At 42.5% G+C, this 23,557-nt stretch overlaps 1 protein-coding gene across 1 annotated transcript in view; it reads right to left on the minus strand.

Annotated features, from left to right (window-relative positions):
* robo1 (roundabout, axon guidance receptor, homolog 1 (Drosophila)) overlaps positions 1-22,973 on the minus strand; it is a 218,489-nt gene extending 195,516 nt beyond the window's left edge. The window contains exons 1-2 of the mRNA XM_071496345.1: positions 22,719-22,973; positions 2,054-2,178 (exon numbers count right to left, since the gene is read on the minus strand). Of these exons, the coding sequence (XP_071352446.1) occupies positions 2,054-2,174 (121 nt within the window). The 5' untranslated portion in view covers positions 2,175-2,178; positions 22,719-22,973. The remainder of the gene's footprint in view (positions 1-2,053; positions 2,179-22,718) is intronic.
* Between the last annotated feature and the right edge of the window lie 584 nt (positions 22,974-23,557).

Consider the following 23,557-nt stretch of genomic DNA (forward strand, 5'->3'; position numbering starts at 1 on the left):
TTTTGTACAATGCCGACACATTTGCAGAAAGTACAATGCGTGACTCAGATCTGACATCCCTGTATGGCTTGGGTGAATTGTCACTGAAGCTCAACACCTTGCTGGAGGCATTGAGTGCCTTACATAAAGAATATCTATTTTTCAAATCTTTGTTCTTAACTCTAATACATGCACAGATACGTACTGCTGCAGTTAAAATTCTTCTGGATATCTCCTTGTATCTTTTCAGCCATAACTAGAGCAGAATATGAGGAGGAAGTGATATAGACAAAAGAAAAGTCCTTGGTTATAACACTCTGATGGCATCAGAGTGTTAAGCAGAAGTGTCAATTTACCTCAAGTCTAAAATAGCTCAAACCGCTGCCAGTCAGAAATCCTGCTGCACGGGTGTGATTGAGAGCATTTTTGCCAAGGTAGTGATCCCATACCCATCCACACACATGTTCACACACACACAAACACACCATTAAATCAAAGTACAGGGAGCCACACACTGCCCTCTGCTTGACAAGTAAATTGCTTCCTTGATAGTGTTGGCAAACGAAAATACGGAGAGAAAGAAGATGGTGGCATGAAGATGGTTAAAGAAAATGAATGAGAGGTGAAAGGCAATAGAAGGAGGCAAAGGAGCCAGAATGAGCAGATAACAGAAAGCAGCGGGTGTAAAATGCTCCGCTAAGCAAGACTGCATGGAGCTGTCATCCTGTCTGATGAGAACTGGCCGGAAAGGGGGTGAAATCAACATAGTGTAACTGATGCGACTGCCAATTGTGGCATTAAACATCTGTAGGTGATTCTCTTATTTCAGACAGGTCTTAGAGACAAAACTTCTTCAAACACATTCGTTCAAAAGGTCTAACTGAGCCATGTCCAAACAACGGTATCTGCTATATATCTAAAAAAAAAAAAAGAGCTTTGCAGAGTACAAGACATGGAACAGTGGTGAGATATTTACAGAGAAACTGAAGAGTATCTTCAACTGGCACAACTGATTAAAAAGTGCACACTTCTTGGCACTTGATGAGAGAACACAATGACATATTGCAGATCTTACTAAAATCCATTAAACTTGATCAACAGAAGGAGCACAACAGACATTACCACAGATCTCTTTCTTCGACTTCCTCACATCTTTGTTTCACCTTATTACATTTTCCATTTTCCGATGAAGATCAAAGGACGGAAGACCATGTATAATTACGTCTATTTCCATTTAGCTACATTTCCCAAGTATTAGTGTGTTGAGATAGCATGTGTTGTAGCCCAGCAGTGAGCTTCTCAAGTTCTTAATTCAACATATTACAATTCAGAGAGACTATTTTAGTGTTTCTTTGAATTAGATGTATGACAGTTGTATGTATGGGTGTTTTAAGTGGCGGCATTGGATGCTAAGGAAACTGTCTGAGTTTGGGGGTTTTAAAAATGACCGCCACAGAGAGAATATTATCATAAACGATTACCATATGCTGGTGCAGTGTCAACTCAAGCCAAAACACAGACTCAAATGAGAAGAAGAGAGTGCTGAGGTTGTAAACCAGATGTATACATACTGTACTGACAAAACTTGACATGACAGCGTTCAAGCCACAGAGGATCCACAGTATATATATACCTCTAATGTACTACATGCATTCTGTTTTATGTTCTCGTATGGATAGCTGGAACTATTAACTTTGAAAGCTGTGTATCTTCTGGGGAATCAGGAATGTTTCATTCACATTGTATAATGTCACACCAAAAGAAATGCTTATGTCTTTCCTGAGGCAGGTAAGTTGTCTCAGAAAATCTTCTGTCAAAGACTATAAAGGAATATGAGCTGCTGTTTGCCAAGAACAATAAAACAATGGCGGTGCCAAATGACTGATGTAACTCCTCCAACTTTGAGGTTTATAGTTTCATGGCAACAATAAATCACTGAGGCTACGGCAAAGGTGTCAAGCTTACAATAGTCAGACAATCACACAGACTCACTGACAGACCATGATGATGGAGCCAGACCATGAAGCCTTTATCACTGATGAGACGACATGCAGAGAAAGATCATGTGTCTTACCCGGGACTGATGGAAGCTCTTGGCCCTGGGCCAGCCTGAGCAGAACCATGATGAAGAGGGGCGTGAACCCGAACCACGTGCTATGCATTGTGCTGCTCACTGTCCTGGCATCACGAGGCATCAGTCTGAGGAAAGAGAAATATAAAACAATTAAAGACTGGTTACTGTAATATCTCTCTGTTTACTGGGTTTCAAAAATAAAAAATAAAAAGGGATGTTCAACTCATTGTGCGAAAACAATAAAATACCAGTGTACAGAAGAAAACAGCGTGACCACAATACCTAAAACATCCCATTTCTAATAACACTTTAAAGCATTATTGAACACAAAGCAATCATGACAAATGACTCAATTTTCTATTGAGCTCCTTTACATTGTAGTGATATGGCAGTTGAATCCATAATTTATAATCCCGAGAGAGTTCAGTCTGAATGCTAAGATGATTGTGAATCGACTTTCTCTGTTGCTAAACTTATGCTCAGTATCTCCTTTTGTTCACACACACACACACACTCACACACACACACAACAAATGCCTCCATGTCAAATTGATTTCAGACAGGTGAGACAAAAGCGTCAGAGTTTAGTGGTGTGTGCGAGACAATGCTGCCGCGTTGACATCACCTGCGCATACTGACAGGGACCGTCTGTAGCTTGGAAAAAAATCGGAGGATTGTCCGGATCAGCCATCTGTGGAACAACCTGTTCACCCTTGTTTGATTACATCCAGCAGGCCAGGCAGCCTCGGCTGCTCCATCTATCGCTCCGTCTCCTGCTCTTTCTCCGTCTCCTGCTCTTTCTCCGTCTCTCTCTCTCTCTCTCTCTCTCTTCCACAGTCTCCTTTCTGCACTGCTATGCACTATGATTTTCTATTCGCAGACCTTTTTTTCCCCAGCATGACATACTCCTTGAATTGGATATGCTTCAACTAAAATATGATGGACTAGCTTTATCGTAAGGCTCTACAGTGGTGACAGAGTCCCTTCAAGCCTTGCATCTTTTGAGATGATGAAGAGCTTTTAATATCGCCTCCTCTCAGTAAAAAGGTGAATATATGCGATAATAAAAAAGGGAAAAAAAACACTCTTTTAGCAAAGCTGCCAATGCTCACAAAGGTGTAGCACTGTACAACACATTTTTCTCCACTACATATGGTACTCCACTATGTTCACTTCCAATCATGTGTTAAATGTCCCTTTAATTCTTCAACACTTTCATGTCCTTCTAATTCATGCAACACCAAATGGGCCTACTATTTGTCACTTTTAACTGGCAGCTGCTTCTTTTTATACCAGCCCTTTCTTCCCCTCTCTCTCTCTCTCTCACTCTCCTCTGTGTAATAGGTTTGCAGGAGAAAGGAGGCACAAGCATACCAATTTGCTCTTATAGCTTCTTATCTTCAGGTACTCAGTGGACACTTCTGCATTTCCTGGTCTCAGAATTAGAAGAGCCTCTGAAAAGACTGTCTATCAGATCTCAACCATGGGGAACTCATTGCTGCAGTGTGTGTTATCATCACCTCTCATTCCTCCAATGTCACAGCAAAGCCCGAAGAATTATGTGTTGTATTTGCACAATTGCGGCATTTGCATGTGATGATGATGACATGCATATTCCCGGCTAAATGTCCGATAAAGAAGTCCCTGTGGTTACACAAGAGGAGATTCCAGTGCTTTCACTTCCTCCTGGCCACCTCAACCAGCAGCACAGCAGGATCCTGGAGGAGCAGTGGACTACCCCCCCCCCCTTCATTTTACGTGATAATTGTGTCAGATAAACACTGCATTGTCCTCTTGCAGGCAATCTGATAAATACCCAATTACCAGTCAGGAGATGGCTGTGACAAGTGGGCGCCAAGGGTCTTCGGTTTGGGAATGTGGGATACATGGCGGTGATACAGCCTCCTCAACCCAGAAGCAAGTGGTGGGGAGCTGGACTTGTAATTCAACTCATCACCCTATTCCATTTGATTAATGAATGGATGGATTAGAGATAAAGGAAGATTTATTTGAGCCCTCCCTTCTGGAAACCACAAACACGTATGTAAAGATGCATCACAGCCCAATCAATGACCGTTCCTCTGTCGTCATTATTAAAGCTGCTTCCATCAGAGGAAATGAGCATGTTTTACAAGAGTTGTTTCAGTGGCCTCCTCTGCATTCACCACCAGCTCAGTTAGAGAGGAATGAAAAGCCCTTATTGTCTGTCTTTATCTGACTCAATGACTGCTGAATGGATTGAAGCCAATTAATCAGGCAGTGACAAGAAGCATTGCTGCTGGCTCAGTGACCAACTCCCACAAAAGACAGGAACCATCAGCAGAACACTCACTGCCCGCAAATTGATTTTTGGATGCCTACTAAACCGAGACTATGTCATTCAAAACCTGCGGTTTCTCATCGGGGGGCTTCCTCATGACCGAGGCACTTAAACTCAGCAGAGATCAGACAGATGAGCAAATACATAACTTTTCCCCATTTATCTTGCAAATGACAGAAGTTCAACCGACGCGCTAATGGGATGCAGGGCTCATGTGCAACATCCTTGAACCTGGACAGGACTCAGGCGAAATGTTTAAAGGGAGGATTTGCAGGTAACTCAAGGGTAAGCTAGTTGGAGGCCTCTGAGAATAAGAATGAACTTCATATTACCTCTGACTGGGACCTTTACACCTCACTGCTTAATCTATTTCTCTTTCATCTTCTGCTTTTGTGATTCTGAAGCACACTGCACATTCTTAAACTGACAAACCAGAGGTAAGGCAGAACAGGAAGCAAACGTATCAGGATGCAGCAAAGAGGACAGGAGAACTAACACAGTCAGTACAAACACACTGAAGAGTATTTATGGTTTGCTGTAACATTAAAACAACATTATTTTGTAATACGAGCTATTTTTTAAAAATCCTCCTGTAAAATACAAAAGAATGAAATGATTTTTGGTTATTGTTCATCACATTTTCTCCAAGATACTTACAGGACTGATCATGTGAATCCAATCAGCTTTATATTAGCTGAAGCTAATATAAGACCTGTTGGGTATTATCTACAGTTATTGTTTTTTCAGTGTAGAATCCCTCCTTGTGTTTCTAGCCAAAAGTGTTTCTTTGCTGCCCTACAGTGGAGGGATACATCCTGGTACAGTCACATGCAAGTTTGTTTTCAGGACACAACACCAGCAATAAATCTACAGTCAGCTACCAGGTCAAAAAGACCCACCTGATTTAGCTAAATGAGGCTGCTGAATATTAGCGTCAGTGAAATGATAAGAGCTGCAGATACCGTCCCTCATTTCTGACAGTCATGTTACACAGGCATTGAAGAGGAGGGAGAATTACAGTGTCCAGCAACTCTCTCAGCATAATACAGCGTGTGGTTGTTATATTCAGACAGACTTTAAATAATCCAAACCTCTTATTTATTTGACATATGTGTATTAATTCCTATTCTGCTCTTCTTCTCAACACAGCTGGGCACAGCTGGAATTGGCCTTGCCTGTGTGACTATTATAAAGATTTTTTTTTTTTTTTTCAATAAGCTGCCCTTATGTACTGTACTTTGCTGAATAAGAAGAAATGTACTTCTCTACTGGTTCTGTACAACCAATATTACATTTGTCTGCACTGCTAGTATTAACCCACCCACAAGAGAGCAGAGAGTATTATGCAATTCAAGTTCAATATCAACAACTAAGTTTTAGACTCCAGAATTCAGCATTACAGTGTGCCACTACATGTTTCATAATAGTCTTGTAAAACACATGCAGCGACAGTAGCAGGGGCAGAAGTGGAGGCTACGAACAAAAGAAGAGAAGGCAGAGGGATTGCTCAGTATTTGATGAATCACTGGCTGCAGTTCATTGAGGTGCAGCAGCAAATCTATTTAATGGTTATGTTGCGTGAGATGATTTTGTTGAGGAACTAGATACTTATTATTATTTGATTGCACTAACTACTTGTAAAAACAGTACAAGGTTTGCGTAATCCTTTTAAAACTATTGTTTCAAACTAGTGAATTATAGTTTAAATTGGGTTGCACCATTAAAACTTGGTTAGCGGTTAATGGTTAACTTAAGGTCTTATAGTAGAAGATATTAATGCAAAAGTGGAGAGTCATTGTATAATTTATTCAATATCTTTCTAGAATAAGAATTCATAGGGGCCAAATGATGTGGCCATCGGTGTAACGTACACACCCAACAATCCTAATAAATGTATGTATGACTTTGTTTTATTATATGCATATTTACAGTACAGTATGTTCCTTCATGCAGTTTTTGGCTGAGTGGAATCTGGAAAATCTGTGGTGATGTTGATCAAATGATGATGATTTTTGTTGATTTCTCAGTCTGAGAGTAGCGCCTGCATTTAGCTTTTAACTCCAATACTGCAACAATTTATTGCAACTACAGTAGTAGGTAAAACATATTTTGTTACATTAAATCTGTGTGTGCAACTCATTTTGATTCAGTGAGTCATAAATATCCATTTTCAACACTTTTACTATAACTCGGCTTAGTTCAAATCTACAGACAAACGGCTCCGAAGAACTGGTCGAAAATCACACTGGAACATGTGGATGGGAGAGCGGGAGAAATAAGGGGAATTTGTGTTGAAGCACAGACACGCATACAAATCCCCTTCAGTGTTGTGTTGTGCGTTTGTGTTGTGCTTTATGTCAGCATCATGTTTTGATGGATAGTTCCTGCGCCTCTCAAGCACTCTGTTCTCTATGTCACCGAGGCTACTCCTTCCTCATAAAAATGCCAACACTGGCTTAAGCATCTCACATTCACAGTACATTATGCCCCTTCACTTCATTACAATAAAAGGATTAACCCGCCTGGGCTCTGTAAAGTGATGGGTGGGGAGGGTGGACAACATGAGGCTGAACTGTCCTTCCCCCTTAGCGTAGATCACATCTCTTGTGCTTCTGCAAGTCGTGCCACTAATCATCCACACTCCTGTGGCAACACACAGGGAGAGGAAACAGATCTGAAGCTATTAGGACACCTTGCAGTTGACTTACATAATAGCATATGCTCCATCCATTCCACAGGGAGAGACCCTGCTTCACTGTCCCACTTTCTGTAGTTACTGCATGTCATGTGGTGCGAACCAGTCACTAGAAATGTTTTTAATGGTGGAAACTGTTTCAGACCCTTCTTGCTCTGTAGATGGAAGTTTTATAATCTGTGGTAGATGTTAAAATTGCTGTAATTTAATAGAGGTAAAAGGTCTTTTCAACAAAAAACTGGCAAAATGATGATATGAGTAAAACCCAAATTAGAATAAATTAGAAGAGCCGAAAGCACTCCAGTGTGACTGGGGAGATGAGCCTGGTCACATGAGGCCTCCCCACAGTGATCCGTCTTCTCATGAATGTGATCTGTGATAAATTAAAAGCTGATTATTTCCTGGAGGGAGAAGCCAAGCGCTTGGCCCCCAGCCCCCTCACTGGCGGTGATGGATTAGTCCACAGTCTGCACTATGGACCTGTCCCCACTGACAGCACAGCCACGGACGCCACAGGCCTAAGTGCCTCCTATCAAGATGCCATCTCTGACAACTCATAATTTATTTGAATAAATGCTCTGCTATCTCTTTAAAGGACAATTCCATTTTTTCCTGCGACAGATGGATGGTTCTTTGATTTTTCTGAAGCAGTATTACCATATAAACATCCAATCCTATTTAGCACAGAAACACTGTATAGACCTACTTATAAAGGCTGTAAAGAGTGCTCAATTTTTGTCAAGAAAACAGGGATTTATTAATTACAAACACAATTGTATTGGAGTGACCTGAGCTTAAGAATGTGGGGTTTCATGTTTGAAAGCAGAATTTTCCTCATGGTTTTCTGTTAAATTTTGTAGCCGTATTATAATATGCACTCAGAGCAGCATGAAGGGCACAGCAGACAGGCTGATTCCCAGCGAGGAACGTCAGTATTATTGCAGTCAGAGATCACTATAGAGCTGTAGGGTCTGTGAGCGAGCTCAGGTGCACTGTCCATGAGCTTCCACGTAGCTGAGGTTTTTTACATTAAGAGCCCATTCACATGTGTCTGAGCCACTTCTCCTGTGCCAGTATCATTTGGATGGCCAAGCGCGCAATTTGTCTGCGGTGATTGGGTCTGCCTGTGTGGGAACAAAGGCAGTCAGTCCAAGCTATTGTGTCCTTTTGTGTCCCATATGTCAGAAGTCCGCTGCACAAACAATGCAGCAACTGCCAAGAGCACAATAGTCATTATCTGCTGTAGAATCACTGTCATTATGCTGCTGCAATCATAACTCTAATTACAAAAGTTGCTTTGTAAGCAGGTAGATTATGCAATGTTAATTACCCGTGCACAATATGGCAAGCGCATGTTCAAATGCCACTCACTATTGTGGCCCGCACAAAAGCAGCACGCGTTTTACCCTCTGCCATATGCAAAGCAACGCCGGCGTCCCTTGGTGGCTGGCTTAAGCCCTCATGGTGCAATCGCACATCTCTTGTCATTAATATTATCTCATTAATAATACTTGTAATGATTCTCCCTTAACCAGATTATCTGACTTAAACCAATATGTCTGTGTGTGTGTGGCTTTAAGTGATGAACCTCATCCTATAAACTGCTCCGTCTCATTACTCAGTCTCCTGGAGGGAGCTGGGCGGAGCTGGGGGGTATTTTCCAAGACTTTAGGCTCAAACACTTGTGTGCTTTTTCATTCTCAAGGTACCACTTCCCTTGTTCCTGCATATAGATACGTTGTTGACCTCCTTTCTAACACACTGAGCTTTAAAATAGGTCACAGCCACCATGGAGCAGGCACAGAAAAATACTGAAGGGGAAACAGGTTTGAAGGTTTACAGATAAAGCTGATCGAAACTTGACTCGGGTGGGCTAGCCACCGTACTAACCTCGCATTTCATTTCAGAGCTAAAGAACACAGATTACAGCCCACTTTCAACTGTGAATTCTTTGACATACAAATACATCAAAGGTGTTCAAATTTGGATTTTGTCATCATACACCTGGGGCTGAAAGTTGTGCATTCATGAAAACTCTGAATTTCTATAAACAAGCTAGACCCAGGAGGATTTCCCCCACAAACAGCACAGCGACCTTCTTGCATTAATCACCATAAAGGTGCACTTCGCCAACCCACTCTGGCAAATTAAATCCTCCGAATAATATCTCCATCAGTACTGTATTTCTCCGCTCTGACACAAACATCTATCTGGCTTTAGAGAGCAGTGCAGCGGAGCCTGCCAACTCAGAAAAGACCTGAAACCACGGGGCAATAAAAAGTGACATCAGCAATGGGAAAGTTAATAGTGTGTTTCAGATGCACTTTGTGGAGGACAGGAGCAGCAGAGGTTTCATTCACTGTAAGTGACAGCGGCTGGCAATCTCCCTCTGCCTCCTGTATGCCCTTATGAATTTCAACCTGCTCTCTGTAATAACTTATAAATGGGTAAGGCTTCCAGAGGGGCTTGTGTGACAGACTATAATGTCTGGGCATCCACTGCATTTACAGTCTGTGTACAGTGCTGATGGTAACAGCTTGTTTTGCTTGTTCATCTATTCAGCGTGATGTTTGATCGCAGGCGGCAGTTCCCTGGCGTTGTAGGAGGTGTCACACCAGTAGTTGTGTAAGACTGTTATTGGCTTCAAATGATTTCTAACTTTGAGGAGCTGATTTGGGCGCAGCTGTCAGAGAACGCCTCCAGCTGAATAAACAGAATACAGAAACGCACAGGCAGACTGACGACAACATGACTGCAGGCGTCTGTTTCTGGGCCACAGGCACATTTTCTTCCTCAGAATACATGTTCTCCTGCTCATTTATAACCTGACACACTCTTTATTGTCTGTGTACTAAATTATATTTTATCATTCATCTAAGTTAACCTGGCTGTCAGAGCAGGGTGATGTATGAGAGCTAATTCTGCAAACAGAGGTAGAACAAAAGATCCTTTACTCTACAACACAACACACTCTGCTATAATATAACACTTGTAAAACTGCTCTGAGCCCATATTTATCAAACTTATAAAGAATTCCAGTGAACGCTCTCAAGAGCCAACCTAAGGGCAGTCCGGTAATTGGTTTACTTGTCTGGAGGAGCTCTATTCAGCCTGTGACAGCAGGCGTGTAATATCTTCTGTGGCTGTGGAAGAGCTTTGTCAAGTCTGAGAAAATAACCCTGATGATGTCATAAGGCTTTTTGATCATCAGGGTCATCTGGGTCGGGGAAACCAGATCTTTAACAAAAAGCCTGTGTTACAAACATGTGGGTTTGGGAGGGATCTAATGAAAGATGCTTTTGAGTTGCATTATGGGAAGTGTGGGAACTTTTTTTCTATTTTAAATTTGTCTCTTATGAGTGCTCCAGCTTTGGGGAAGTGCAATACTAAATGGAGTACCCCTTTAACCTACTTCAGGCCTCTGACATTTTATTTTTACTGTAAATTTTCAAGTGAAGTTTACGAGTATGAGTAAAAGTATGAATATTTTCTGGTGTGGTCTCAGTAATTCTGTATATGTGAGGAGATAGACTAGTTTAAATCACAGCTGTGAAACTGGTGCAGTTCTTCTTTCCCTTTGCAACATTCAAACCACTGGCCCTTAAAACTCATAGTAGTAAACTTTCATGCTCCAGAAAACAGCAGACAAAGATCAAACATGTGATATGAGACATGAAAACTATACAAGGATAAACAGCTGCAGCTGCAAAGATCACCACAGCGCAGGAACCAAAAAAAAAAAACAAAGCTCAGGTAGATAATGAGAACACAGTGGGTTTGTGCTATCTGAGCGCTGACAGACAGGAGCAGTGGTCCTGAACATGTATGTGGTTCAACAAGCCTCCGACATGGTGAGCCCTTCTCCTCGGGACTGTCAGCCTTCAGCAGAGCACATCATCTCTCCATGAGGATTTCATCACATTAGCCTAAGCCAGGCACACAGATAGCAGCAGCAGCAGCTCCAGTGCACCATTCACAAGCAGACACACAATCACCAATTAGAGCTATCACACATACTGTAATTAGCAACACTGACTGATTTGAGCTTGTGTAAAATGCATTCATATTAACCAGATTACAAATAAGCACATTCATCTAATTAGTTCGCATAGCTCACAAGCTTAATTAAAGTTAATACATTATGATACCCCAAAATCCAGAGATTACAATACTCCAAGGTTCTAGTTAATTAGTGTATTCACACATTGACAGACAGGGACCACGGCCTCCTTTTCCCTCAGCCAATTAAAACAGAGGGGCAAAGTGTGTTTTCTGAGATTTTTCCACAAGCATTTGTATATGTGAATAAGTTCAAGGTAACATTATTCCTACCACACTCTCCTTCTTTTGCCAGAATACCGTCTTCCTCTTCCAACCCCTCCAGTCTGTGTTGCGTGAAATGGTACTACCAGCCAAGTCAAATTGGCAGTTACAGAGCCTGTCATCCACACGGCTCCTCCTTAGTGTTTGTTTACACAGGGCTTACAAAAAAAGGCATTTTCAGATTCCTCCCTCTGTATTTATCTTTGACTGTGGCAAGCAAACAGAAAGAAATGCTGAACTGAATATTCATCTGTCGAAGAGGACTTTCACACTTCACAGAATTAACTTTGCACTCACATACTCTGCGAAGCTGCATTAACATAAAGTGGCTCATTACGGTATTGCACGTCTACGGGGCCAGCTTTGTTATTAATGGTGTGGGGGGGGGTGGGGTGGGGGGGTGGGGTGGGGTGGGGGGGGTTTGGGTGTTAATTTGTTGTCAGGATCCGGGTATCAATCTGAGAGTGCAGACTACAGCCTCCTGAGATGTTGCCCTTGTTACCTCGAATCTCATCCTCTCAAGAACAGAACACGCCCACACTGTGCTGAAATGGTGACACACACACACACACACATACACACACACACAGTCTGACATCTCTTCTGCATTTTATAATTTAAGGGCATATGAGGGCAGAGACGTCGAAAGAATGAAGAAAAACTGCCTCCATTAATAAAATGTCAAGAGAGAATTATGGTACAGTTCAAACACAGAAGTTCAAAGTGTTTCTGCTTTTACACTTAAAGGAATAGTTTCACATTTGGGAAAATAAGTTTATTCTCTTTCTTGCTGAGAGTTAGATGAGAAGATTGATACCACTCTGTATAAAGCTACAGCCAGGAGCTGGTTAGCTTACGTTAGCATAAAACTGGCCCGGTTCTGTCCGGTCTGCCCACTAACCCATCTGAAGTAAAAATCAAACTGCTCATTTCAGAGGCTATGACCTTCCTCTCCTAACTTAACATGCCTTGCCCTCCCTGACCCTGAAGGTGGCTCAGGAAGGAGGGCAATAGGTGAGAGAAAAGAGGCTGAGAGCTCATGTCTTTGTGTTTTATGGCTTTATTCATTCATTTTATCCTCTACATGTTGTCCTTTGTAAAATCAGAACAGGAAGAACACAGGTTAAACATGAAGTACCTACATAAAGGAAAGAGAAGGATATCATAGAAAATACTACTGGAAACTATCTGTTTAAGCAGTTAAAACATTAGGCTATACTGTAATTTTCCAACAGTTATGGCTCTTTATTAAACCCTATTGAAGCAAATTTAAAATATACTTAACAAGGTACCTGGAATTTGAAAAATCTGTCACAACATCTGCCTCTTTTAATGCAATGACACGCTCATAATACCATGGCTATGCTCGAGTTACAGATGCTGCTCTATCATTATATCTACTTGACTCATTCTTAAAAGCTTTACTGAGTGCTGAGTTTTAATGCTTGGGGATTATGAGAGGTCAAAAAATATCATCACTTGAGTCAGTTAAACACAAAATGATGAGAACGAGAGTCATCCATGGCACCCAAACAAGACAGAGCAGGCAGAGGTCTGCAGCGATTTCTGTTTTTAGGAAGACCATTATGGATACAACAAGCAGGACCGTGTCTGTCTCACAGCACAAAATGACTGTGTTTATGGAGGTTTAACAGGCTCCAACATGGCTAAATGGGGAAAATGGAAACAAATGTAATGGATCAATAAAGTTGATAAATGTTGCTTTCCAGTGTACATTATTCTTAGAGGCTACGTTTTCAACTTACATTATTATATTTAATATGTATAATTCAATTAAACATGGCTGAAAATCATTATGGTCTCTCTGCTGGCCATCAGGTGATGCAAAAAGCATCATTATCAGCAGCACAGAACTGTACTGAATTACAGTCAGCTACCTCCAGCTTACCTCTTAAGAACTGCAGATCTCTGGGAAATCATTCTATCCTGTTAGATTGCTAGCATTAGAAGCTAACATAGCTCAAAGACAATAGCTGGTTGAGTCTGCATTTATATATGCACATAACAGTTGGTTTGAGGCATTCAGGAGTACTCCACATCTGAACATTAGCTGTTTTTTTTCTGCAGATGAAATGGTCATTCAATACAATTAATATCCCTAAGTATCTAGGGATACAATAAAATGTTATAAGACAGAAAATGCAGAATGCTGATCAATGGATACCAACAGAAAAAGAGTAGTGTGACTTTACAAGTTGCTCATGCATTACATTCAGATCAACAACCTCATAAGGCCTTGGGCTTTGTCATATTTGCATTTACTCCTCTGGGGATCTTAATTGATGCTGACAACTCAGAAACAACTGAGTTGGAATTTCTTACAGGTGGAAGTTGACAAGGGTTGCACCTTACTCACATCATGAGTGCTGAAGAGTTACAATGGAAAAGATCACTGTCGTTATCATTTGCAAGCATTCATGCCAATCAAGAAGTAAAGATACTGCCAAGACCAACTGTCATTTACACTGTGAGCAACAATTTAAGCACTAAAATAGATTGAGTACCTTGGGATTTTAGTACCTTGAATAATGAACATCAGCCAACGTCCATGTTTGGTTGCATTTTAGATGCTTCATTGCCAAGTTGATTACATCACTTTATCACACAAGTCTTTTTGGTCACCAGATAAAAAGGTAAGAAACTGAAAAAATGGCTCAATAACAAATTGAACAACTAAGAACTAAAATCCTCAGGGAGCAGTGTGTTAAGAAAGCACCTCACTTCAATACAAATCACACTGACGGCGGGATTTTACCCATTAAAGTTTTTCTATCCTATCTTTTCTATCTAGAAAATCCTACATAAAAGATACACTGCTCTATATATGTAACATATGACGTCTGCACTCTATCCTGCGCCTCAATTTCTTCATTTTTTCATGTCTTTTTTGCCCCCCCCCCAAAAAAAAAAAAAACAGATGTGCAGGACCACATGCATGTACACACAGACAAACACAGACACACACAAACTAGCAGACAGACTCAGAGGGTATTCCTGTCTCCTGCACGCTGATGTAGATGGATGCCCCTGGCTGCTGATCCTGAATCTACATTAGGTCATTACAATAAGCAGCATGGCCCAACGGAGCCCGCAAAGTGGAGGAAGCAGAGCAGCTTGGGAGGAGAACTACTCTCCCAGCCCTGTGGGGAAACAACCTTGACACAGTCATCTGTCTTAGTTACGCAGGAGTTAGACCTACTGACACACACACACACACACACACACAGGAGGGATGGGGCAGCCCCTGCAATCTCTGCTATGTTGTTATGATACTGCATTAAAGGAACTAATAGAGTGCATCTAAAAATATTGAAAATATCACGAGGAGAAAAAGAGGTTTGGCTCTGGGTATAATTGATGACAAAAGTGTCAGGGTGTTGGGGGTGGTTGTTTTCTGGTCAGCTGGTGGCAAGGTTAGAAATAACCTCACTTCAGCACAGGTGACTTCTGACCCTGGGCGTCAGGTGAAGGTAATGTGTGGAGGTTGGAGAGTGGACCAGGTCACGGCGGAGAGGCATGGAGATGAAAAGTCTGAGTGGGAGGGGAAGGAGGGGGAGAAAAGGCAGGACAAGGGCGTCACTGCGGTGAGCTCTCACTCAGTCACCCTGGGGCTGCCCGTGTTTACGGAGCTGTCAGTCACGTGGTGAAGCCTCTCCCAGGGGACACGGGCCACCAGGGCGATGAGAAAATAATAGCTCCTTCTGTCAGAGCTTCCAGGGACAGGGGTCTGATGGACACTGCTGGGAATTATAGCCAGCCTCCGGGACACATCCCGTCCTACACTTAAATACTGGCAGGACAGACAGTCACACACGGGACAAGGAGGAAGAAATACACACCAGTCTCGCCAATGATATCAATATCCATGCTAAGAACCTTTAATATTTGTGATGTCCTTGTGTGTGTCTTGGTGGTATTATTCAGATGTCTGAGGTAAAGGCAATAAACGCACAGTGTATGCTATTTCTTCAAGGATGATGCAGCTGATTTTTTTTTTTTTTTTTTTTGTCTCAATGGCCTTATGTTGGTGTGAAAATGTAGCTGTCACCAAGGACTTTTTCAGAAACACTTTCTAAGCACTTTCAAAGCTTGAACTTGAAGAAGTGACTTGCTAAACATTAGCAAACTTTTGAATCCAAGAAATGACAAAATTCTCTTAAACCCTCTCAATAACTGGATGCGTTCCCATCGTCTGTCTTCTGGGTTTGATTTTACGACAGCTCGGCTTGTCAGCAATGTCAGCCAACTCTCAAATCTGAAAAGACTCAATTCTTGAACGCAACAACAAAGAGAGTTTTCAAAGTGCTCGCAATTCAACTAGATTACTGATCTCAGAAGATATCAAGTCTCTGCAAGTTAATTCTCACATTTCATTGAAATGACGCACGATCAATGGCCACCTGGCAGGAAGGAAATCAATCTAAAAAAAATGATGTTTTGGAAGATGGTCATGTGTGGAGTATACACAATTTGCAGTGAATAAAACTACTGATTTGTTTCTAAAGCAAACAGTGCAAGACTCGCCCTGAACTCCACATAAGGACTGCAGAGGAAAGAAATACAGTCATGTTGTATAAAAGAGCTTCAGAATGGCCCTTGGTGATGAGCAGGATTGGAAACCACTGCTCCATCCATAAAATCAGACTTTAAATCAGGCTGAACCACCATTAAAAGGGTTGAAAGATAGCCTAGTGGAGCTCATCATTAGTACAAACACTCAGAAATCATGGGGTAGCATCTGTTTTCTGCACATCCTCCCACATCAATGCTCAGAGCAGTAGGCCTTAGGGAAGGGGGCGTACAGAGGGCTATTCCCCTGTCCCTTACCATGAATAACAATCTCTACCTCCAGGTAATTAAAGGGGACAAACGATGTCCACGGGGCCACGCCAGCCCATCATTAAGCAAAGCAACTATTACACAGAGAAAGTGTACACACGAGGAGAAATAGGCTCTCTACACAGTCCTGGAAACATAATGGTCATTGATTTTGAGTGGACTAGCAGAGAGCACATTTCACTATATCTATTACACAGATTAATCCATGTGTCTTTTTATCTACCTGCATTAATGCAACGCTGCACATTTTATGCTTTGTTCTCGGCTGCCTCAGAGGGGGCGTCTACTGCCTTTGTCCTCTGCCGGGAGCCCAGACAAGATGATGTGCTCCTTACTGATGACCTGCCCTCTGCTGTGGGTTCCCACTGATCCCACAAACCGCAGACACTTTACCGGGCACACTACAAACACTGGCACAGACAAAAAACAAAGGTGGATGCTTCTGCATTCTCACCGCCGCTGACCGACGCTTCGCATTCATGTGCGCCAGTGGATTTTAATAAAAGCAGCACACAAATTAACGTGCACACAACGTACATTGGACTCTGTTACAAATTTAGAGCAGCGCCGACATCTGAGTCACAGACAGACAATCAACACCAGCCAGCTGTGTACTCTTCCCTCATCCCATTTGGAACTGGGTATTGACATCAAACACTGGGCCACTGCTGAGCACGCACAAACTTTGCCGCTATGTTTAAAGATACTGAATCAGACAAACAGAAGCATGCAAATCACAGCCCGCGTCCTGAATCCATGCTTGCATGGACACACTGCAGAAGTGACCTTGCGGTGTGTTTTTGTGTTCTTTACGGAATACTTATCCCGTCACAAAGTGGACATTATTCACGATGCTATGTGTGGTACATGTAATACACAGCACATGTCAAGAGAGAAGAGAGTGAGGGAATCTTATCTCATGCAGGATAAGTAGAGTAGTTAGCTAGTGATCAGTTATATCAGACAGACTTGAAAGGGAGAATGTAGAGCCGGTGGAGAGGGAGGACGCAGAGGGAGAAAAAAATAAAAAAAGGGGAGGACACTTTTTTGCTGAGAAAAATGTTGTCCTCACCAGCCCTTCACTGCTTCATCCCCATACTTCAAACTATGTCTAAGTACATGCCAGACGCAAATCAAGACACTCTTTACAAAACCTCAGGAAGGAAAAACACCCCAAGTATAGCTCAGTGTCTCCCTCTGGGATCCGAGCTGCTTTGTGATTTTAAAACCTGCTAAATATTACAGCACCTTGCGGCAGAGAAGGAACACAGGATAATAGACCACAGATATCCTGCCAAATGTTGGGTGCTGTGTGGGTGCTGGGCATGTCCTGACTCTAACAGGCCTACAGATGTTTATCGCAACACGACTAAGCAGAAGAAGCAAGCTGGGGCGAGAGAAAGAGAATCAAGATATGGGACAAAGCTGTGCAGAAATGGATCTTTATGATATTTGTCATTGCTATTTTGGGGCGCGCATGTAATAGGACGTTTTCAGGGCATTAACACATTTATACTCACATTCTTCCTGCTCTGTGGGAAAGTACATAGTGTGACAATACTGCAGATATTGTGCATATTTTTCAGAAGAGGGTAAAACTGCCTAAGCTTCAGGCTTCAGGGTGGGTGTTTTTTCATGGCAACTGTTGACTGACATTTGTGAGCTGTCGTTGCTAGGAGACATCATAGCACATGTATAGGCTGTATATGGCTTTTGCAACAACACATATTAGAGATGATGTACTGTTTGTTTCCTTTACAACATTCAAAATATGGTCGGACTTTTCATGTCGGCAAGCTAGGCTGATGCTACATAGCTTAGCTTGCTAACGTTAGCACTTGCCTGACGTACGTTTCAGCACCTGTTGAGTTCTTACTCTCTAAGTGCTGAGTCTCACACACCAAACCATACAGATACTGCACCAACCAAGTGCTGAACCCTGATGAAGAGGAAACTATCATGGCGGAAATCTTAAATCTGGCATCATTTTGGTGATTACAAGTTTGACCAAATACAATCCAAGTCAAAACAAACACAGGATATATACCTACTGATTTCTTTCTTTTTTTCCCAGCATTATTGAATTTTAATTTCAGTTTGACTTTAACCTTTGACATAATCTAAGGCTATTAATCCCGTATGTGCTGCTCAGCATCTTCAGGTTCACAGTGAGCAGTGAAAGCCTTTTGCATCCACAGAATGGTTTTCTGATCATTTACATTCGTCTGTAAGCTTTTCTGTGTAAGTAAGCCTTGTTCATGCTGAGGCGGCTCACAGGCCAGGAGCTTATCGCCTGATGCAGGGGCATGAAGCAGCTTACAGCAGGTGTACAACACAAACCCCTGGATAGGACAGCAGCCTATCACAAAGGCTTGCTCCCAATACATACCCTTCCTTCCTATCATTTAATGCTAAGTGGCAAGCGGCAAAGGATTTTTAAAAAAAATAATTGGTATGGTGAAACATGGGAGTGAGCGTCTTAGTGCCGACTACTTCTGATCAAGATCATAGTTTATATGGGTTGTATTACTGGGAGTTGTGGAGCAGTGAATGCTCAGTTATCCTGGGACAAATCACCTGAGTACTGCGTCAGCTACATTTTCAATCTCTCCCATTTCACGCGTTATGCAGCTGTACATCAGTATGATATTTGGGTCAGAGGAAATTCCTCCTCCGTGACAGGACAGGGGACAGTATGTTGATGTCCATACTGTAAATATAAACCAAACCGGCCCAGTAAGCAGGAATACACTTAGTTTTCATCACCAGAGCTGCACAATATTTGAGTAGGTGCTTTAAAATGAGTGACATGTGAGCTATCTGCTAGCTGCACGCACACACACACACACACACACACACACACACACACACACACACACACACACACACACACAGAGTTTTCATAGAGCAATCTTCCAGGTACTTAACAGCATTAATCTCCATGTGGCGCTGCAGATCGTCTGTTTGATTTACACAATACTGAATCTCCTTGAGAGGCAACCGAAGGTATCTTAATCCATGCCTTTGATCAGCATCTCCTCTGTCCCATTTCCCCTTCTCTTCTACTCAAAGACATACATCCTCCTCTACTCGCCCTGTTGGTATTGTTGTTGATGAAGAAGTCAGCTATTCTTAACTCACGGCTTATTATCCTGCTTAAGTCCTCGGTGTATTTGAGAGTCTTTGCCATATGACAAATCAGCATAAAAAAGGAAATAATTCTTTCAAAGAGGAAACACTCCCCATAATCATGATGTAAAAAAAAAAAAGAATTCAAATATTTGCATAAGGAATTATTGTTAAATTAAAATAAATTCAAAGCTGGTTACTATGCTTTGGCCCTTTGTTGCTAATTAGAAATTGTAATCCACTTCCAGTGTGCCCCCACCAGCAGATGACTGACAAAATCCAACCAGCAAACATACCCCTACTCCCTCCAGACATGACTAATTGACTTGCCACCATGGGTGACTGACATGCCATCCAGAGGGCACCATAATGGCCGTGTCATGAGGGAATGATGAGACCTGCCGAGAGCTAGCATCGCCCGACCTTTTGCATGTGAGGTCGGGTGTCAGAGGGAACAGGATCCCCCCGCTGTTGGAACCACCGCCTCGGGGCCTCGGTGGGGATGAGCCACAGACGGCTGGGAACGGCAGCTTTTCAATCAAGCAACCTTGCAGGACAGTGATTTCATTCTGTATGGCGTCAGAATGAAAAATAAAAACAATAAAACACAAATCAATCGTCAGCAGCCTCAGGGCATTAAAACATTTTGAGGATGGAAGGAAGATGAAGTAGAGTGATGGTAACTTCCTCCATCATTTTCGCCTCACAAATGGGTTGTCTTTCTGCCATAGTTTCTGTGTCGGAAATGTTTCAGGTTTCGAGTGCAGGTCTGTAGGATTCCTCAGATGCTTTTTCAATCTTCTCAACAAGTGAATATGAATAAGTGAGAATGAGTCTTTTCACAAACAGGAAATGTCACTGCAAACATAATCATAATTCTGCAATGCACCTCTGGGGGATTTATAAAAAATAAAAAAGTCTGTGTGGCTTTCAAAGAATCTTTATTCACACATTAGTTAGTGTTGTTGGTTTTACTCACTGGGTATTAATGTCTTATTCATTTTACGCCTCCTGTCTTATTCCCAAATATCACTAATCCTGTTAGATGAAATCTATTAATGTTCTGTTTTGGCTGCCACACACAAAATTCCAATTCAGCCGATAAGACCCAAATTTGCCATGAAGGCATATCTGGTCCGCCTCTCTGGATTAGAGAGATTTACCCAGGCAACCGGGGACGTGTGACCAGCAGTGCACAGTGGGTAAAGTCACTCGTTCCACAAACAAAAGTAAGAAGAAGCTGCAAATAAAGTCAGTTTCATTTCTGCTATTATTCTCCATGAATATGGCCCTAATTTCTCATTCATTTCTGTGCTGTATCTGATCTCAGGTTTTGGACTTAATTGGTGCCATTTTGATCCTGTGTGATATGTCACATTCAGGATGTGGTCATGACAAAGAAAGTGATGACATAGTGACGTGTAGACCAGATCTGCAGTGAAAAGGTGGAGATAAGGTTAAAGCCAAGGAAGCAAAATGTTATTCTTCAAAAGCATTTTACTAGTAATGTAATAAATGGGAAACAAACACAAAAGAATAATTGATAAGTTAATGGAATCATGGTTATACAGCAGGAAGAGAGCTTCAGGCTGATAAAATCATTTTGAAAAACCAAGAGGGCCTTGCATTGGGAATATCTAATCTCATTACTGTCAATAATTGACATAAAAAATGAAAAGTCATAAGTGAAGTTCAAAATTAATTCCACACAATGCTGACTTGAAGCAAAGTTTTCCCTTTCCCTGATTGAGACCTTCTACCACTCTGCTCCCCTGCACTCTTCAGAGCTTATTTAAAAAAGAGAAAGAGACCAAACCCCCTCTCCCCTGTTTTTTTGTATTTGTATGTAAAAGAAATGGGGAATTGTTATTCAGTGAAAGCAAAGCATCGATTGAAAAAAATCCACCCTAAGACCCCCTCCTCCCAATCTTTTCCATCATTGCAACCACAGTAGAAAAGATAAAAAGAAGATAAAAAAAAAGAAAAGGCTCTTTGGTTCTCTGGGAATGTGAATCATTTTGCAAAGTACCACACTGGAAAACGCTGCCAAGACCAGTAAGACTTGCACAATATCTCACAGGGCTGACTACATCACAGTCTGGAGCATGAGCAGGAAAAGAGGAAATATGAGGCGATGCCGCTGCAGCTGCGCGTACGACCCTCCACCTGTCCACAGAAATCCTCACAGCCGTGTCGTAAATCTCAGAAGTGCTGAGCGGCAGATTAGTGATGGGAGCAATCACAGGTAGGAGGCTCCTCACAGTGGCTGACAGGGACAAACACACAGCACCCTGTACACCTGAGGTGTTACTGATGTAAAACACACAAGTCCTCTTGTGTAACAGAGGCTAAACGGACAAGCAGAGTCTTTCACTGCTGTGTGAATATAAGAAGTTTATACAACTGAACTGCAGCAAAGCAAAGTCACTGAAAACTTGACCATGATGTGTAATCACACAGTAACAGTGAGTGCCTTAAATGCCAGTGTGCGCTGTAAATTAAAGAGCATTATGTTGGCTGGTCACTGAGGGCGCCCAGTCTCCTGCTGTGTTCATTCACACTGCATCGATTCACTGTCCGGTGCAATCCCTGCTGAGATCCTGCCTTCAGTGCGGCAAGACAGTACTGGCCGAGTTACATTTACATGTACAACCCCACCTCCCCCCTACCCCTCCACCCCTTTCAAACTCAACCTGTGCATCATGCATTCCCAGCAGACTGATAGATAAAGAGCCTGACAGCCTCTGGCCTTTAAATCTTAAACGTCTGTCTATAGAAACTACAAAACCCATCTGCAGGTCGCTTCAGTCCTGTCTCTGCTTTGTGGCCAGTTGGGAAACTTTCAGCACCACAGAGAGGAGACAGCTCCGCGTCCCGTCAGTCAGTCAGTCTGTCAACAGGCTGCTCTGACAGCAAACACACACACACACACACACACACACACACACACACACACACACACACACATACACACACACCTGTCAAATCTCAACACAGCACTGCTCTAGCTGCGGAAAAGCCCTGACAATAAACATCTGATTTCACGGCACCATGATATGTAGGCTGCTCAGTGACAGATGCGGTTTGCTGTGGAAGTCTCATGTCCTGCGCGCTGTGAGGACAGAGGTCTGCCTCCTCCGGATCTGCGTAAAGGCTCCGTGCTTTACGCACAGCCCGAGAGCTTGTGTGTCTATAGTCTGAACAACTGCAGCCTTGCCTGTGTGAATCATGCAAACAACCCTCCACACCGCCAGAAACACCAACACGCAACATTTTTCACCAAGCTGCGCACACACACGCACACACACACACACACACACATGTGAAACCTAACTTACCTCTCCAAAATGATGCGAAGGCTGCTGCACGGCTTTTGTCACTTAGAAGCAGAATTGATCCATAGCAGCGGCTCCGTAAAACTTTTATTCGCTCTGCACGTTGCCGAGAACGAAAACCGGGGAGATGTAGAGGCTACAACTAGTGATCGAGCGACTTCAGTGGACGCTGATTATCCTCCTTTCTAGAAACAAAGCACTGGAAACTCAACATAAAACAGTGTCCTCTGATAAAGCTTATCCTTCGGGGAGGGGGGGGGGGGGGAGAAAGAATATCCTGTGCCGTTATGTATAGAGCAGTTAGTGCAGCGGTGGAGAGCCAGCGCATACAGATCTGTCCATGCTTCCCCCTGCAGGGAGCAGCCGCGTCAGCCTCCCCGGGTCCTAAAGCTGCGTTCAACTAATGACACCGGTATCAGCCTCAGTGCCTGTCAGGAGACTGTAAACAAGCAGCCTCTTCAAATTACTGGTCTTCAACAGACAACAGTGAAAAACGTCGTCAGTCCGCTACTGAATGGATTCCAAACACCTCCAAATCACATTTTTGAATAAAATCTCACAAAATGAGCTCACGAATTTGTTTGCAAGTCACTTCTAGAAGATTCCTACCATGAAACAGTAGAAAGAATTGAGGTCATTTCATTTACTTCATTGGCAAACAGCACAGAGTTTGCCACTTCAAAGTAAAACCAGCCTGCTCATGTGAGTAGCTTGAAACGTGTAGGATGTGTGGGCCTGTTTATGCAAAAATGTTTCTGAATTCATGTGTGCAGTCACATCCCTTTAACACAACATTTTACTGGCTAATGGCACAGGGATGACTCTTCAGAGTCTACAGACTG

This window comes from Trachinotus anak, unplaced genomic scaffold (assembly GCF_046630095.1).
Source record: "Trachinotus anak isolate AG129_WGS33_773 ecotype Australia unplaced genomic scaffold, CSIRO_AGI_Tana_v1 ptg000014l, whole genome shotgun sequence".
Classification (NCBI taxonomy): domain Eukaryota; kingdom Metazoa; phylum Chordata; class Actinopteri; order Carangiformes; family Carangidae; genus Trachinotus; species Trachinotus anak.